The sequence below is a fragment of the Tauraco erythrolophus genome, chromosome 6 (assembly GCF_009769465.1).
Source record: "Tauraco erythrolophus isolate bTauEry1 chromosome 6, bTauEry1.pri, whole genome shotgun sequence".
Classification (NCBI taxonomy): domain Eukaryota; kingdom Metazoa; phylum Chordata; class Aves; order Musophagiformes; family Musophagidae; genus Tauraco; species Tauraco erythrolophus.
The window spans coordinates 9,424,308-9,442,834 of NC_141470.1; the positions used below are offsets into that span (position 1 = coordinate 9,424,308).

An 18,527-nucleotide genomic window follows, 5' to 3' on the forward strand; every position below is an offset into this window, starting at 1 on the left:
GTTTGATAAATTTTGTCACTGAAATTTTGTTACTGAAGTAAATTATTTTAAAATATGGGTTTAATCAGCTTTCATGCTTTATTCTTGTGAACTGAATACACAACATATTCATCATAAACGAAATCTTAAAGCAAACCTGAATTTTATTAAAAGCAGTATACTGCTCCTAGAAGCAAGTTTTAGTTCAAATCAATTATTTTTGAGGTAAAGCAGTATTTTAAACAAGATCTCAGTTTAACTCCATTCCCCTTTACTACCAAAATTCCTGTTCAGTTTGATCCTGGAAAATATTAAAAGGTCAGATTCTATGTACAGCACATCCATGGGCAGACAGTTTCAAAGGTTAATTATGATCCCATTTCTCCTAGGGGCAAGAGAACAACTGTTCAGATGTGAGGCAGAATGTGAATTTCAAACAGCAGGGTTGTTCCTAGTTGTGCACTCAACAGCAACTCGGAACTTTTGATGACGAACAAGTGTAGCAGGAAGCATTCAGGGCTGCACATGCTACACGTGCTATCCAACAGCTACTTCAGACAAACGTGGCAGATGAGAAAATAGTCCACAAGCTACTAAATGGACCAGTCTTAGTCAGTTGTTCACAACCAGGAGCACCAAATGAACAAGAGCAAAGTGAAAAACAAAGTCATCAGAAAGGGCACTCAAACTATCCAAGAAAGGTATAAGACAGAGAAGAGTTTCCATTATTTTTGCTTTTAAATTGACATGAATTTCTAAAGATTTAAGGAAAAAGAAATAAGTTATTGCTGGATTACACAAAGCTATTATTACTATTATTAAGTTAGGAATCACAAGGGACTATTTGGCGGAGGATTTCTTTTTTATACTTCTATTAGCACAGGAATAAGCTGCATTTTTGTAATGGTAAGACCAGATAAATAAATACCCATTTACCATCTCACCAAGAAATACTTACCGCCTTATCTAATATTTTTGACTGCTACTCCCAAAGTTAAGTATAATTATTTTGAATGCTAACACACACCAACACGCAGTAAGGTACAACAGAACTACTTCTACTTCAGTCTATAGTATCTCCCTCCCACTACCCAAGAAGCTTCTCTCTCCCCTTCCTCCTCCCACCCTAAAGCTGGCTTACCGTGTACGACATAACCAGATTAATCATTCCTTCCTTGTCATCGCCCTGCCTTCCGCTCAGGCTATACCATTCATCCTCCACATTTCCTTGTTTCAGAGACTCAGGAATTGTAATGTGCGTCCAAGCGATGCGGTCATCCATTGAAAAGGCCCGCTGGAATGTAATTTAAAAAATATTAACAAGCTAATCGTCCTGGAAAAAAATAAAACCTTAAAATTATTCTTGATTAACACTTCCTTCAGTTTTATGCTATTTCATTCTGCCACTTTTATTTTTCAGTTATTCCTTTTGAAACTACTAAAGTGTTGGCAAACATTTCCAACAAGGATGAATGATGCTTTAAGTGGAATTATAGACTGATTGCAGATATTTAGTAATAAGAAATTGAAAACCTGAAGCAGAACATTTCTAGAAATACAACATACTAATATCAGCATAGCCTGTGTGAATCTAGTGACATCGTATCAGAGGCCACGAAATAATATAAACAGCTTCTGTTTACACCACAAGGATAGGCTGTGAATTCCAGTAATTCAGGAGCAGATCCAAGTACTGATCTGCCAACCCTGTTGCAGCAATGAAACAGACACTTCAACCAATCAACTAGGCTACAAAACAGCAGCCAAAAGCCTCACTTGTGTAACGACTACACAGCTGCTGCAGCGTGGAGTTTTACTACACATAGTAAGAGAGGCAGCAATCCACAATGCCACAGGGCATTTTGGTAGCAAAGAGGAGCTTAAACACCACTCAAGATATTTTTGCTTCTGTTCCTTTGCAGGGATCCCTACTAATGCCTCTTATCAGCTACCAAAGGAAAAGTAACAGCTCTGATGTTCTCGAGGAAGAATGAAGCCTCATGCATTGCTGCTCCTGGGATTCCGAAAAATTTTTATCTCCCAGATTGCACAGCTAAGAAACAGCCTTTGGTAGCTGTGATAGTTTGATGTGTGGGGGGGTGTTCTGGTGGCAGGGGAGGGGATTTGCTCCCTGTGCCACCAGATCTGAGTCCCATCCCCCCCGGGGGAGGTTGAGCCAAGGCGGCGCCTCTGCGAATTGCCCTATTTAAGTTGGGACAAAGGGGGCGGGATAGGGGGATTTTTGCTCAGGAGCGAGGAGAGAGAGAGCAGGAGGGCGCTGCCCTCGCTCCCGGCTCCCGGCCGAGCGGCCGCTCGGGCCTGGGCCGGCGCCATGTGCTCAAGATGGCGCCGGGGAGCCGCATGGGGGACTCGGTAAGCGCCCCGCTCCCGGGGTGCCCGCCGGGCCGAGCTCCCCCAGAGAGGATTGATATCTAAGAGAAGACAACCACAACGACCGGGTCAGCAAAGATGGAGCAGGAGGAGGTGTACTGGAGCTGAGGCTTCCCTTGCAAATCGGTGTGAGATGGCAGGCGGCCCCCCTGCAGCCAGGGTGTACTCGGCGGAGCAGCGACCCACTCGTGGCCTGTGGAGAAACCCACGTCGGGAAGAGATGCCTGAGCCCAGGAGAGGTCGTGGAGCAGGGGATGCGCGACCAGGTACTGTTGATAATGGGGCATGGAATGCACGACGAGGTCGTGGAGGCATCTGGAATCCGTGGGACGACCCACGCCGACGCGAGTGGCAGCAGCTCCCTAAGAGGCCGAGACTGGTAAAGCCCGAACTGGTGCGATCCATGGGGAGGATTGCAATCCTGCGGGCAGGACTTACTTTGGAAAAGTTTGGGGACTTTTTCTTTGTGAGTAGGGGATCCACCGAAGCAAGGGAAAAATGGTGTAAAGACTCCTCCTCCTTTAAGAAAGGAGCGGCAGTGAACAACATGGATGAACTGACCTGTACTCCCCCATTCCCTGTCTCCCTGCGCCGCTGGGGGGAAGACAGAGCCAGGAACGAAAGGAAAATAGGGGGTGGGGAGGTGTTGTTTTAAGATCGGGCCTTGTTTTCTCTTTCTCCTCTCAAGTAACCGGTTTCGTTCCCTTGTCTCCTGTTAAGTAACTGTTAATAAATTGTTTTGTTTTATTAAGAAAGCCTGAGTCATGTTTTGCCCGAGACCATGTTTGGTGGGTGCTCCCGCTCGGTTCTTGTCTCGACCCTCAGTCCAAAAAAAAAAACCACGACAGTAGCTCAATCCTGTTTTGCAAGGTTTTTCCCAAACCTCAGTCCAAACAGGAGATGGGGACAGGGGGAAGAAATACATAACAGTTCTGACCTCATCAAAAATCTCTAGATAAAAAGAGTCCACACCGGGCGGAACAGTGCACTGAATAACTTTGTTCCAGCGAGGGTTCTTGGCTCCATTATGTGCTGTTGGAGTTTCATACACAGCATACCCCAGCCGTATTCGACAATACGGATCCATGCGGGTCATTCCGTAGTTCTTTGCCAGTTTTGCCTGGAAAGAAAAGAAAGCCTGTAAGTGTTAATGATGTTGATGTTGTATTTACATCAACTTAAGTAGTTATTTACTATTAGTTCACAAAGAGAATCAAATATTGAACAAAGGATGACATTCAATTATGAAGTAGACAGAAAGAAGAAAGGAAAAAAACAAAAATCAAGAAAAACAGCATTCAGATTAAAACATAAGCCAATGACATCATTAAGTGTTCAGGAGACTGCCGTGGTTTAGCCCGGCCAACAGCTAAGCCATCACACAGCTACTCGCTCACTCCTTCCCCCTTGAAGGGATGGGAGGAGAATCGAAGAAAAAAGGTAAAACTCGTGGGTGGGGACAAGAACAGTTTAACAGGACAGCACAAAGACAGAAGGGACAACACCACCACCACAAATAAGAGAACAATACAAAACGAGTGACAATTGCTTACCACCCAGAACCTGACACCCAGCCCACTCTCCATCTGCAGTGCCCCTGCCCTGGCAAGCTCCTACTGAGCATGACGTCATATGGTGTCGAATATACCCCTGGCAAGTTTGAGTCAGTTTTCCTAGCTGTGTCCCCTCCCACCTTCCCGTGAAAGTTAACCCCATCCCAGTTGAACCCAGGACATTATCCATCTCTTATTCTATACCATCTACATCATGCCCAGATCATACATTTTTCAACTGACCATCACCACTTTTCCTGCCTTTTTTTTATATATATATACACACACACACAGATATCATTCCCTTAGTCTATGAGTCATCACTCCAACACATCCATTGAGTTCATCTAATCCATGACATTGGGGCTCCATCTGCCGTAACAGTCTTTCAGGGCAGGAGAGATGGTGTGCGGTGTTAGGTTGTTGCACACTGCACCCGCGGCTCTCCACTGGTGTATCTGGCATGATCCACGCCCACAGTGCTGCACAGGCAGAAGATGTTAATCTTGAAGAAGCTGCTGGACGCCAGCTGCCGAAGCCAGTTCTAGTTCTATCATCACTGCACTTTGCTCCATTTCATCAAAGTCCATCCTTCATTAATTTGGGTGATTCTTACAGTAATACCATTGATACCCGCAATGATGACACACAGCAGCAGGATTATCTAGCAACTAATGTAATACAATTTAATTCACTGGCTATTCTCTCCCAAAATCAAATCCCCTTGAGGTACACATCAGACTTCTCCAGCCTTCTGCATCACCCACCAAGAGCACCCAGGGCCTTGAGCAAAAGCAATCCCAGGAGTGGATTTGCCTTTGCCTGAGGCAGGACTAACCCAGACCGCCTTCCCCAAGATATTCTTCATGCACACTACAGGGACTCTGTCCCCTTTTACAATATGTGGGAGTTTTGATCGAGCAGGGCCAGCTCAACTGTCAGATCCTCTAGTGTTAACTAGCCAGGTGGCTTTTGCTGAGTTTGTATCTCAGTGTTTCAAAGTTCCACCACCCGTTGCTCTTAGTGTGGTTTTTAGCAGTCCCCTGTATTGTTCAATTTCCCCATGGTGCACGACACGGGACATGATACACCCCCTCAACGCCGTGTTCTTTGGCCCAAGTGTCTATGTGGCTGCTGCACAAACGAGTCCTATTGCCTAACTCAATTCTTTCTGGGGTGCCATGCCACCATAGGACTTGCTTCTCAAGGCCCAGGACAGTGTTTCAGGCGGTGGCATGGGCTGTGTTTCCAGCCATCCAGTTGTTGCTTCTGCCCTTGTGAGCACATGGCGCTTGCCTCGGCAAGTTTGTGGGAGTGCGATATAATCAATCTGCCGGCCTCCCCATATTTATACTTTGACCATTGTCCTCCATGCCAGAAAGGTTTTAAACGCTTGTCTTGCTTGATGGCAGCACGTCTCACACTCATGGATAACCTGTGTAATAGTGTCCATAGTTAGGTCCAACCCTCAATCACAAGCCCATCTGTGTGTTACATCCCTTCCTTCATGGCCTGAGGTATCATGGGCCCAACCAGCTAAACATTTTTGCCCCGTATGTTGCCAGTCCAGATCCACCTGAGCCACTTCAGTCCTAGCAGCCTGGTCTACCTGCTGGTTGTTTTGATGTTCTTCAGGGGCCTGGCTCTTGGGTATGTGACATACCTTCACAACCAGCTTTTCTACCCAGGCAGCGATATCTTGCCACAACGGGGCAGCCCAGACGGGTTTGCTTCTGCACTGCCAGTTGCTCTGCTTCCACTGCTGTAGCCACCCCCACAGGGCATTTGCCACCATCTGTGAGTCAGTGCAGAGACAGAGCACTGGCCACTTTTCTCACTCAGCAATATCTAAAGCCAGCTGGATGGCTTTCACCTCTGCAAACTGACTTGATTCACCTTCTCCTTCAGCAGCTTCTGCGACTCATCACAAAGGACTCCACACAGCAGCTTTCCACCTTCAAGGTTTTCCTACAATGCAGCAGGACGCATCCATGAACAGGGCATATTACTTCTCATTATCTGGTAGTTTATTACACAGTGGAGGCTCTTCAGCACGCGTCACCTCCTCCTCTGTTAACATCTCAAAATCTTTGCCTTCTGGCCAGTTTGTGATCACCTCCAAGATTCCTGGGTGACTGGGGTTTCCTATTCAAGCTGTTTGCGAGATCAGTGCGACCCACTTACTCCAGGTGGCATCAGTTGTGTGATGTGTAGAGCAGACCCTCCCTTTGAACATCCAGCCCAGCACTGGCAGTCGCAGTGCCAGAAGGAACTGTGCTTCAGTGCCAACCACTTCTGAAGCAGCTCGGACTCCATATGCTGCCAATATCTCCTTTTCAGCTGGAGTATAGCAGGTCTTGCATCCTCTATATCCCTGTCTCCAAAACCCGAGAGGTCGACCTCAAGCCTCCCCTGGTGCTTTCTGCCAGAGGCTCCAGGTCAGGCCATTCTCCCCTGCAGTGTAGAGCATTTTTATCACCTCGTCCTGCCCAGACGGGCCCAAAGGCCACTGCATGAACAATCTCCTGGTTAATTTATTGAAAGGCTTGCTGTTTCTCAGAGCCTCATTTAAAGTTGTTGTTCTTCCAGGTCACTTGATAGAGAGAGTGTACAATTAGGCTGAAACTTGGAATATGCATCCTTCCAAAACGCCACAACGTCTAGAAAGGCTTGTGTTCCTTTTTTAGGGATATGACAATGCTCATCAAATCACAGAATGGTTTGGGTTGGAAGGGACCTTTAAAGATCATCAGGTTACAAACCCCCTGCCATGGGCAGGGACACCCTCCACTACACCAGGTTGCTCAAAGCCTCATCCAGCCCAGCCTGGAACACTTCCAGGGATGGGGCACCCACAACTTCTCTGGGCAACCTGTTCCAGTGCCTCACCACTCTCACAGGGAAGAATCTTCTTTCTAGATCTAATTTAAATCTACCCTCTTTCAGTTTAAAACTATCCCTTCTTGTCCTATCACCACATGCCCTCATAAAAGTCCCTCTCCAGCTTTTTGTAGGCCCCCCTTTAGGTACTGGAAGGCTGCTAGAAGATCACTCCAGAGCGTTCTCTTCTCCAGGCTGAAAAACCCCAACTCTCTCAAGCCTGTCTTGATAGGAGAGGTGCTTCAGCCCTCTCATCATCTTCATGGCCTTCTCTGGACGCACTCCAACAGCTCCATGTCCTTCTTGTGTTGGGGACTCCAGAGCTGAATGCAGTATTCCAGGTGGGGTCTCATGAGAGCAGAGCAGAGGGGCAGAATCACCTCCCTCGACCTGCTGGCCACGCTTCTTTGGATGTAGCCCAGGATACGGTTGGCTTTCTGGGTTGCCAGAGCACATTGCCAGCTCATGTTGAGCTTCTTCATCAACCAGCACCCTCAAGCCCTTCTCCTCAGGGCTGCTCTCAATCCATTCTCCATCCAGCCTGTACGTATGCTTGGGATTGCCCTGACCGGTGTGCAGGACCTTGCACTTGGCCTTGTGGAACTTCATGAGGTTCGCACAGGGCCACCTCTCCAACCTGCCAAGGTTCTTCTGCACAGTATTCATTCCCTCCAGCTTGTTGACCACACCACACAGCGTGGTGTTGACAGCAAACTTGCTGAGAGTGGCACTCAATCCCACTGTCCATGTCGCTAAAAAAGATGTTAAACAGCACTGGCCCCATTACCGACCGCTGAGGAACACCACTCATCACTTGGACATCGAGCCGTTGACCGTAACTCTGCATGCGACCATCCAGCCAATTCCTTATCCACTGAGTGGTCCATCCATCAAATCCATGTCTCTCCAGTTTAGAGACAAGGATGTCACACAGGACAGTGTCAATTGCTTTACACAAGTCCAGGTAGATGACATCAGTTGCTCTTCCCTTATCCACCAATGCTGTAACCCCATCACAGAAGGCCACCAAATTTGTCAGGCACCATTTTCCCTTAGTAAAGCCATGTTGGCTGTCACCAATCACCTCCTTTTTTCCCCAAGTGCCTTAGCATAGTTTTCGGGAGCATCTGATCCATGACCTTGCCAGGCACAGAGGTGAGACTTGTGGTTTTCCAGGACTTCCTTTTATCCCTTATTAAAAATGAGGACTATGTTTCACCTTTTCCAGTTGGTAGAGAGGAAGAATGACTTCCTTCGTATTGCCAGAGTTGACCAGCCAAGTCCAGTACCATTTGTTCCTCACCTTCTCTCCAGGACATTACCACCACCAAGTTGGTGTGCAGTGCTGGTGCACTCTGTAGGAGTTTCTGCCACATGGGTTGATCGCACTGGACTTCATCTGGATCTGTGCGTAACTGCTTGTTATTCAGATCATTGTAAATCCCCTCCAGCACTGCTATCCCTCAGGTACTGGATACCACTGTCCATGGTGGTCCACTTGCCTGGATGACATGTAATATCATCCTGGAAGGGGTACATTTCCTTCATGCTTGACAAGTCACCTCCAGAGGCTGGAGGGCTCACGGTTTTCTTCCAATCATCTTGTCAATGCCCCCTTCCCTAGACAGGAATCCCAGCTGCCCAGCTTCCCTGCCCTCTAATTTCAAGCTACCAGCTCTCTTATCCCAGCAGGTAACAATGTTCTCATTTGGATGGCAGCTGCAATCCTTTCACTTATCTCACAGCTCACTCAGGGATAGGGATGGGGTGGTTACTGTCTCATGTGTGGGTTCTGCCTCTTCCTCCTCCTGTTCTCACCATGGCCCTGGTTCACCTTCATCCCTCACTAAGCAAACTGATTTCTTTGTGCACTTCTTCTGTATAGGGGTGACTGATGCCAGCACAGGTGGGTTCTCTGCTTGCAGCTGCAGTGCCTGTCACGGGGGTTGGAGTAGACACCGTGCCTGTTGTTTTGTCGTCAGATCCAGGGATCTTCTCTTCCTTTTGAGGGCACTGAATAGTGTTGAACAGGGCCCGGTACCCATGGGCCGGTCCCCAGCACATTGCACTGACTTGTTTCTCCCTGGAATTGCCAGGGTGACGGCATACTTTTTCCAACTGTTCTACTAGTTTTTTAGGATTCAGGGGTGAAGTTCCAAAACACTGGAGGTGCCCACCTTCCTAGGCATTTGCCCATGTTCTTCCACACACCCTGCCACTCATAACTATCCAGCCTCAGGGTTGATCTCTGTGTGATATTTTTCAGTAATTGTTTAACCCCAAACCGGACCTGAGACACCTTCAGGAGACATAGCAGTAAGAGCACGCTGGGTAGAAGACTCCCAGAATATTCAAAACTCTGAAAGACTACTGTAATTAGTCTGAAGGAGAAAGGGAGGTGAAAAAAAGGGAGGAAGAATCCTCCCCGTCTTCCCCACAGATTGGGCGCGGTTACTAATAAATTTGAGAGGTGGCACCCGGGAACAGGCACGATGACAATGCCTTATGCAAGCACCAGCTTAACCCCGCGACAGCGGTGTTATCGTACTGCAAGTCGGTATTCCACAGAACAGAAAAACGAGAGTCCTGATCCCTCTCCAGAGGTGATGAACAGCACCACGGTGAATACAGAGCATATAAGGATTTACATAAACCATGTGAACAACCAAAACAACGTTATGACCAATGACTGTTTCACTAATAAATGCAATGTATGACAAATTCTGTTTTCATAAGCTCCAGTCAGATCTGCCATTATCTCAACCGTTCAAGCCCCATGTTGGGTGCCAAAAAGGACTGTCGTGGTTTCAACCAGTCAGCAGCTAAGCTATCAGACGGCTGCTCGCTGACTCCTTCCTCCTCGGTGGGATGGGGAGGAGAATCGAAGACAAACGTAAAGCTCGTGCGTTAAGATAGGGACAGTGTAATAGGACAACACAAAGACAGAAGGGATAATAACAATAACATTAATAAAAGAACAATTCAAAATGAGCAAAACAATTGCTCACCACCCGAAACCCAATGCCCACTACAGAGTATGATGTCATATGGTATATCCCCCTGGCTAGTTTGGGTCAGTTTTCATAGCTGTGTCCCTTCTCAGCTTCCCAGGAAAATTAACTCTATCCCAGCCAAACCCAGGACAGAGACCTTGAAAAGGGAACCTCTTTTTAATCCACCTCTTGTGGAAAATACACATCTTTACCATAGCTAAAGTAACTTACTTCATACCAAACTAAAAGATACACGATTGCAAGGAAGTAGTAACAAGTTTAATTTTTGCCTAGGTATGTGCTCTCCAACATACAATCATAAACTTAATGTGATATATAGCCTATCCTCTCTCACTCAAGTACTTTTAAAGGATGAAATACAGAAATCCAGCAACTTCAAGAATATCACACAATACAAAAGCACAAACTGCAAAAGCAGTTCAATTGAGGTAAAATCTAGTAGATCATACTTTTCAAAGTGATTAAAAACTTATTTAATTCCGTATTTGCATTTGATATTACTTAATTCAGTGGACAATTTAAGTTTCACATTACTATAAAGACAGATGCTGTATAGAATCAGGATATATCCAACATACTTTTGCTGTAACATCAGAGGAATAGAACAAAACAAGCTGATGACAGTCCTGAAGGCAACAGTAAGTGCTGTTGCATAGCTATGCCAGCACAGAAATGGGACTTTTTGAACATGCTGTTTCTCTGACCCGTGCTAAGCATCCTACAGTTCTTTTTATAGTAAGACAAGTGACAAAGTATGGTGCCTAGAATGCCTCCCACTTACAGGACATTTAAAGAACTGGAACAGTTGAGGCTTGCATAAAGATTTAGTCACAAAGGCTGTAGCTCTGGCCTGGAAAGCCCCTTTCTCCTTTAGGGCGCATGCTGGTTCAGTAATTCATACCTTACAGCTGATGAGAAAGGTCTCAAACTGTTTCTTGTAAATGTGAGATTAACAATTAAAACAGGAAAGTTGGCACCTAAATTATGCATTCTCTAGACTCTGAAATCTTAAGCAGTTTATCATAAAACTTCACCAAAAAGAGCATATAAATTGCCTGTCTAGTAATTTAAGAGGACACAATCAACTGTGCTTAGACAAAATTACCACCATTCCTATACGTCTGCAAGAAAAAAAGTGCAGTAAATTACCTTACTAAAAACATTTCCTTATCTTCCACCAGTCTCTTAGTAACAGAACTAAGGCACACTTTTCTACAGACTTTATCAACACATATTTAAATACAAAAGAGTTTAACTAGCTTTTCATGTTCCACAGGTTAACTATGCCATGGTAAGTCTCCCATCCAGAATGCTACAGGCCTCAATACGCAACCAAGATTCCCACAGCATTCTTGCACAGACTCCCAGACAGGTACAGGAGACCATCTCTTGGGACACCACAGGGTTGTACTGCCATTCAGAGGGACCCTGACAGGCTGGAGAAGTGCACAGACAGGAATCTCAAAGTTCAACAAAAGAAAACGCAACGTTCTGCCCCTGAGGAGAAATAACCACATGAACGACCATAGGGTGTGGGCCAACTGGCTGGAGAACAACTTCGCAGAGAAGGATCCAGGGGTCCTGGTGGACACCAAGTTGAAAATAAGCCAGCAATGCACACTTGCAGCAAAGGCAGATAAAGAAAGATGATCCCTTCTACTCAGCACTGGGAAGACCGTATCTGGACTACTGTTCTCTTTAGTTCTGGGCTCTCCAGTACAAGACATGGTCATACTTGAACAAGCCCAGTAAAGGGCCACTAACACAACTAAGGGTTTTGCAGAATCACAGAATAGCTGAGGTTGGATGGGACCTCTAGAGATTGTCTAGTCCAAGCTCCCCGCTTAAAGCAAGATCAAATGCTCAGGCAAGTTCTGAGTGTCCCAATGCATGGAAGCACCACAATCCCTTTGGGAAACCTGTTCTGATGTCTGACAACTCTCACAGTAAAAAGGTTTTTCATATATTTCAGCAGAGTCTGCTGTATTTCAATTTGTGCTCACTGTGCCTCTTGTATTTACTCTAGATAGCACTGAGAAAAGCCCCAGTGTCTTCTTCATAAACACCTGCTGGCAGGGACTACTTGTTGATAAGATTCCCACAAAGACTGTTCCCCAGGTCTCCCAGCCTTTCCTCGTATATAACATCCTCCTCAATCCTTGATTAAGGGACTGGCCTGGGCAAGGGTAGGTGTTGGATGAGGTTTGGACTAAAACTCCAGAGGTTCCCTCTAACCTCCACTATCCTGTGATTCTATAACAAGTAGCTACTTACAGACATGGCATCAAGAACAGCCATTAGGTTTTATTCTTCAAGCAAGATAATTTTTTTTTCTTCTCTGCACAAGTACCTAAAAATAAACACAGGCTGTACCTTCTCGAATATTGTATTCGAGAAGTCGTGGCGGTCTGGCGAGGTCCCCGATGACTGGAAGAGAGGGAACATAACCCCCATTTTTAAAAAGGGGAACAAGGAGGACCCGGGCAACTACCGACCGGTCAGCCTCACCTCTGTGCCTGGCAAGGTCATGGAGCAGATTCTCCTGGGAACCATGCTAAGGCACATGGAGAGCAAGGAGGTGGTTGGTGACAGCCAACATGGCTTCACCAAAGGCAGATCGTGCCTGACCAACTTGGTGGCCTTTTACGATGGGGTGACAGCATCGGTGGAGAAGGGTCGACCAATGGATGTCATCTACCTGGACTTGTGCAAAGCTTTTGACACTGTCCCGCACGACATTCTTCTCTCTAAATTAGAGAGTCATGGGTTTGATGGATGGACCACTCGGTGGATAAGGAATTGGCTCAATGGCCGCACTCAGAGAGTAGTGGTCAACGGCTCAATGTCCAAGTGGAGACCGGTCACAAGTGGCATCCCTCAGGGGTCCGTGTTGGGCCCGGCCCTCTTCAACATCTTTGTCGGTGACGTGGACAGTGGCATGGAGTGCACCCTCAGCAAGTTCGCCGATGACACCAAGCTGTGTGGTGCCGTCGACACGCTGGAAGGGAGGGATGCCATCCAGAGGGACCTTGACAGGCTGGAGAGGTGGGCCCGTACCAACCTCATGAAGTTTAACCAGGCCAAATGCAAGGTCCTACATCTGGGTCGTGGCAATCCCAGGCATAAATACAGACTGGGTGGTGATTGGATCGAGAGCAGCCCTGAGGAGAAGGACTTGGGAGTACTGGTGGACGAGAAGCTCAATATGAGCCGGCAATGTGCTCTTGCGGCCCAGAAGGCCAACCGCGTCCTGGGCTGCATCAAGAGCAGCGTGGCCAGCAGGTCGAGGGAGGTGATTCTCCCCCTCTACTCTGCCCTCGTGAGACCTCACTTAGAGTACTGCGTCCAGTTCTGGAGTCCCCAACATAAGAAGGACATGGACCAGTTGGAGAGGGTCCAGAGGAGGGCCACGAAGATGATAAGAGGGCTGGAGCACCTTTCCTATGAGAACAGGCTGAAAGAGTTGGGGCTCTTCAGCCTGGAGAAGAGGAGGCTCCGGGGTGACCTTATAGCGGTCTTCCAGTACCTCAAGGGGGCCTACAGGAAAGATGGGGAGAGGCTGTTCAGGAGGGCCAGTTATGATAGGACAAGGGGTAATGGTTTTAAAATAGAGGGAAGTAGGTTCAGGTTGGATATTAGGAAAAAATTTTTTACTATGAGAGTGGTGGAACACTGGAACAGGTTGCCCAGAGAGGTGGTGGATGCTCCATCCCTGGAGACGTTCAAGGCCAGGTTGGACAAGGCCCTGAGCAACCTGATCTAGTTGGAGATATCCCTGTTCCTTGCAGGGGGGTTGGACTAGATGACCTTTGAAGGTCCCTTCCAGCCCTAACCATTCTATGATTCTATGATTCTATGATAAAGACCAGTATCAGCTACATAAGTTCACCCATCCAAACAGGAATCTGGTTATTTCTGTACATAGTGCCTTAATGTGAGATATAAAACTCCTTTTTGAACACTGTACTGTCTTCCCCCTTATCTGCTCCAGGAACTTTTGCCATCTATACTGATTGGATCAACATCCTGTGACAAAAAGCACTTTAAACTGTCCAAGCAAATAACCAAAGATGAACAATCTATGGAGTAGCATACAAGCTGCTAGAAACTGCTAGAAAGTTGAGAGACACAGCATGTTTGATAAATGTTTTGTTTCCTTATAGGCCTGAGGTTCAACCCAAATCATCTATTCCTAGCTCTGGAAAAAAATTGTACTAAAGCTTCTTCCACTATGCTCTAAAAGTGGTAACGCTTTTCTGCCATTCAAAGTTGCAGGAGAAGCTTTCAATCCTACACTCTCTGAACACAGACTGGGAAACTCATCAGAACTAGAAGGAAGGCTGCAACTGAACACAGTGAATGAGTTTAGTGCCTAGACCTTAGAAGCAGTAAACTCTGAAAAAGCATTACCCCCAGTTTTCGAAGGAAGGGTATCAGTTGTGAAGAAGCAAACTGTTTGCCCAGTGAAAAACACAGAAAGGAAGGATCAGTGCCTCTTTTCCTGAGGGATCCTGAATTGGTTTACTCTTCAATAAGGACCTCACCATGCAAGCTGTAATCATACCCTTACTGTCCCAGGCTTGGTGCTAAATCTCTCTTTGGTATGTTCTTAGAGAAGGACTTGAAAACAGCACTTGGAAATAGATGAGGTGTGTTAAGATGAAGGACAGCTGGTATGCTACCATAGATAAACAGAACTGTGTTAAGATAGACAAGTTTTAAAACCCGAAATCTAATGCCTAATGAATAAAATAACACAGTATTGCCAGGAGATAAAAGAAAGGATAAGAAGGGAAAAGAGGAAGTAGAAAATAAAGAGCTAGGACTATGCACTTGTGATTAATACGAAAGCCTACAGAAAGCACTAGGAAAAACAGTAAATGCGTTAGCGGAAACAGGGATGGAACAGAGCAGTCACTTAAGGAAAAATATGTAAGGCAACTGCAGTTCCCAACAACATTCTCAAAATTGTTAATATCTTCCACTATTAAGTGTTTCTACAGGAAGCTTTCTTAGCAGAGGCTTTTAGAGAAAGCTGTTCCCTGTAAAAAACCCACAAGGTTATTTGATTATGTGCACCATGCACGATGCAGCTACGAAACATGAAACTCGACAAAATGCTGATGTACAGAAACATGAAGCTACAAAAACTTTAAAAATTACTCATTCCCTATACACAAGTAATATAGTCACTCAAATTCTAACAAAATCTTTTTGTGGTCATCAATTAAAAAAGATGAATTGTATTAATTAATAAAAATTACTGAATTGTACAAAGATGGTACAACTTGTACCTGTACTACAGTAATGCTGAGTCTGCCTACTGTACCCATTGGTCCTCCATACTGTAGCTGCTGAGCCGCCTGGGCATCCAGATGGATTTGCTGCTGCTGCTGGGTTGGGGTAATGCGAAGAAAATCTTGAGGAAGCTCTCCAACGTATACCTTAAAAAAAGAAAAGAAAAAGGAAAAAAAAACCTTCAAACTTGAGTCTTCCACTTTCATAATTAAAAAGAGAGAAGAACATAAATCAAAGTTTAGCAAAAACATCCAGCAGAATCTGGTCTGATTTTAACAGCGTGAACAAAGAACTAATTAAATTACAAAACTGCCAACTCATGTTGAGAATGTTCTTTCAAAAACACTTTCAACATAAGCTTCTGAAAAAAAAAAGGACACGCAGAGTCAAGGCTGCTCTGCAAGCAAACATTTAAGTAGTCTGCACAAAACTCAAAGCTACCAGGTTTTGCATCCCGTTCGGATACAAGACGTGATGGCACCCAGCTCTTTCACTTATTCCTCACTCACGCTGCATCCATTCATTCCTGCGACACGACACAGCACACTGGTTTATTTGAGAGGGTCCCTTCCACAGCCACCTTCACAGCAGATCACAAAGCCAATGTCTCCTACGAACCAAAACCTTCGATATAACTACAGATCCTTCAACATAACAAAAATGCTTTTCCAATGTGAAGCACGGACAACCTACAACTAACGTTGAGACAATGTGGGGATAAAATCCCACCACACTCAAAACAATAACAAAGTTAACTAAAAATTTGGTCTATCATAAGAAAGAACCACAATGAAAAATTCAAAGTAGAAAAATGTTCGAGGAGCTCAGTCACATGTGCCAACATGAATCAGCAGTCACCATATATTTTCTGTTACCTTTACGGTAAAAGAAGGAAAGTTTCTACCTATTTCTTGTCAATTTCATTACTGTCACTTCAACAACTCAGGTTGTTTTTAGGTTTTAAATCCTCAGTGAACATTATCAATAACGCATTTAGAGATTATATCACCACATTAAAATAACAGGCATACTATAATAATAAATTTTAAAAGGCAAATAAAGTGGCACAGAAGATTTATAATTCAGCTGTACTCATTTCTGTTGTCTATATTTAACACAGACCCACTGCATCCCGACAAAAGCCAATGTGATTTCTCACGTTGCAACCCCAGTAAGATTACTCCATTGCACATTTGGCAGATACATGCCTACAGAATAAAATTTAAGTTCACAGGCCTCTAGGACATAGCTTTTGAAGATTAGGCAGCACTTGCACGTCAAGATTGCATCTCAGAGTAGAATTGCAGCTCTTGCCAAATCACATTTCCAATTACTACTGCCATCTGAGAGCCTCAGGATCCTGCCAACAGTAGGTGTTACGTGCCATAAAGGAAGTTTATCACAAAAGCTAAGGAAGAAGTACTGAATGCCTGCTGCCAAGTTATTGGGAGTGAGGGAGGGAGAATCAGATCAGTTTTGCTTACAAGATAATCCATTTAGGAAAGATCAGAAACAGCACCAGAATTAGCAAGGCAATGGCATTTACACCATAGCAGGTCCCCTCCAACCCTTGACCTCCAGGAAGCTTCAAATCTAGTAGCATTAGCATCTCTAAAAATAGACAAAGATCTCTCATAGTCCAAAGTGGTGGCTGCAGCTCTGAAACTCCATATGTGCAAGCTCCCTCTATCAACTTCCCAGAAAACAGGATAGCATATTTTATCTCCACCATTTTAACATGGACATTGGAAAGTTTAACTCATTCACAAGAAGTGAGAAGTCTAATAATATCTTTCACTTTTTAAATTTTAATTTAAGTCACCCAAATACTGCTCCAAAATAAGATACATAAACTAGTCTCTGTACCGAGGTCCAAAGGGACAAACAAAATCTGCAAAGGAGACCAAAGTTTTCTTACAGCATCTAAGCTGATGTTAGGTCATTCAGTTATCCCAGAGAAAGCTACATTCTTATCCCGGGATTGCAGAGCAGACATACACGGAAACTGAAAACAGCTAGCGCAACTAAATTCTCAAAAGACCCAAGTGGTAAACCTCTCCAAAAGGAAAAGTGGGGAACAGGAGATGCACACACTCCCATCATAAACGTTGAGCTCTGACTGAGATCTAGTACACAAGTCCTGTAAAATAAAATATCTGTTAATAAAAGTACTGTTCCTTGAAGGAACTTGAGATGCTTATTGAGGAAAATACATCACTTAGTAAACTCTTATGCTAATTACCAGTTCATTCCATATTGATGAAGACAAATCAGTAGTGCAATGTTTTATCTGTAAAGAAAACAGGCTAGTTTATATCTTCCTGAAAGCACTTAAAAGCAGGCACATAATTGCCACCTCCAAACCTGAATCAAAAATAAAGTTAGGTAACCAGAGTTCAAATATAGTTTTTGGTTTTAAAACAAGGAGAACCCAAGCGACAAGCCTGTATCGCTGATCGTACTCAACAGGCACTTCCAAACAAACGCACTTCCCTCTAACAACATTTAAAGAAGGTGAAATTCAAACCCACTCTATCATTAACTGTAGAACAAAAAATTAATTCCATTTAACATTTGAATTTTACTTGCTTTCAAGCAAGACGGCAATATGACAGTGCTATGATAGAACAATTCAGAAGATAAATGTTGAGCAGGCATTCATAAAAAATAAGCCTGCCTTGTAATTACTTCCTAATCAACTTTACTGACAGCATTACATATCAGAAATATGTATTCTCTAGAAACAGAATACAACTGCCCTTCCTATCTACTAAAATCACCCAAGAGCTAGTTTTGAGGCTCTTCAGAGTAAAACACTGCAGGTATAAAAACTGTATCTCAACTTCTTCAAGTTGAAGGCGATGTGATGTGCAAGCTGGGCTGTCCCAGTCTCACTTTCCTGCTTCTTTTCACCCCTCTTCTTGTGACACGTTAAACGGTGCCAAGGTAACTGTAAAGTACGCTGGCGCAGAGGGCTGGTCAGAAGAAAACGAAATGAGGGCTGGAGGCAAAGGAATGACAAGGGAGTCACTGGGATCCTTACCTTGCTCACTGACCATGTCAGTACTGGTAGCTGCATAAGGAGAGAAAGGGAATGCAGAGCCAAGGACAACCACAAATGCCCTGACACAATACCTTCAGGGAACCCTAACTAAAGTTTCCACACTAGCAGTTACCAAGAAACCCTGATACTAGGTTTCAAAGAAGTTTAATGTTAAAGAGCTTTAAACACCTAGCTACTAAAAAAAGTTCTAACCATTCTCCTTTAAATGGTTTTACTGTTTTTAAGAAAGAATAAGTGAGTGAATGAGAAAGAATTTTGAACTGTTATTCTGCTTTGCATACTGAAAAAAAAAAAATGGGACTAGATAGGATACATCCAGAGGTCCCCATAGAGCTCACTGGTATTTCT

General features: G+C 44.8%; 1 protein-coding gene across 2 annotated transcripts in view; it reads right to left on the minus strand.

Annotated features, from left to right (window-relative positions):
* TOLLIP (toll interacting protein) overlaps positions 1 to 18,527 on the minus strand; it is a 35,951-nt gene that overhangs the window by 11,655 nt on the left and 5,769 nt on the right. For both annotated transcript variants that reach the window (XM_086612974.1, XM_086612975.1), the window contains exons 2-4: positions 15,112 to 15,261; positions 3,308 to 3,490; positions 1,121 to 1,273 (exon numbers count right to left, since the gene is read on the minus strand). In XM_086612974.1, the coding sequence (XP_086469100.1) occupies positions 1,121 to 1,273; positions 3,308 to 3,490; positions 15,112 to 15,261 (486 nt within the window). The remainder of the gene's footprint in view (positions 1 to 1,120; positions 1,274 to 3,307; positions 3,491 to 15,111; positions 15,262 to 18,527) is intronic.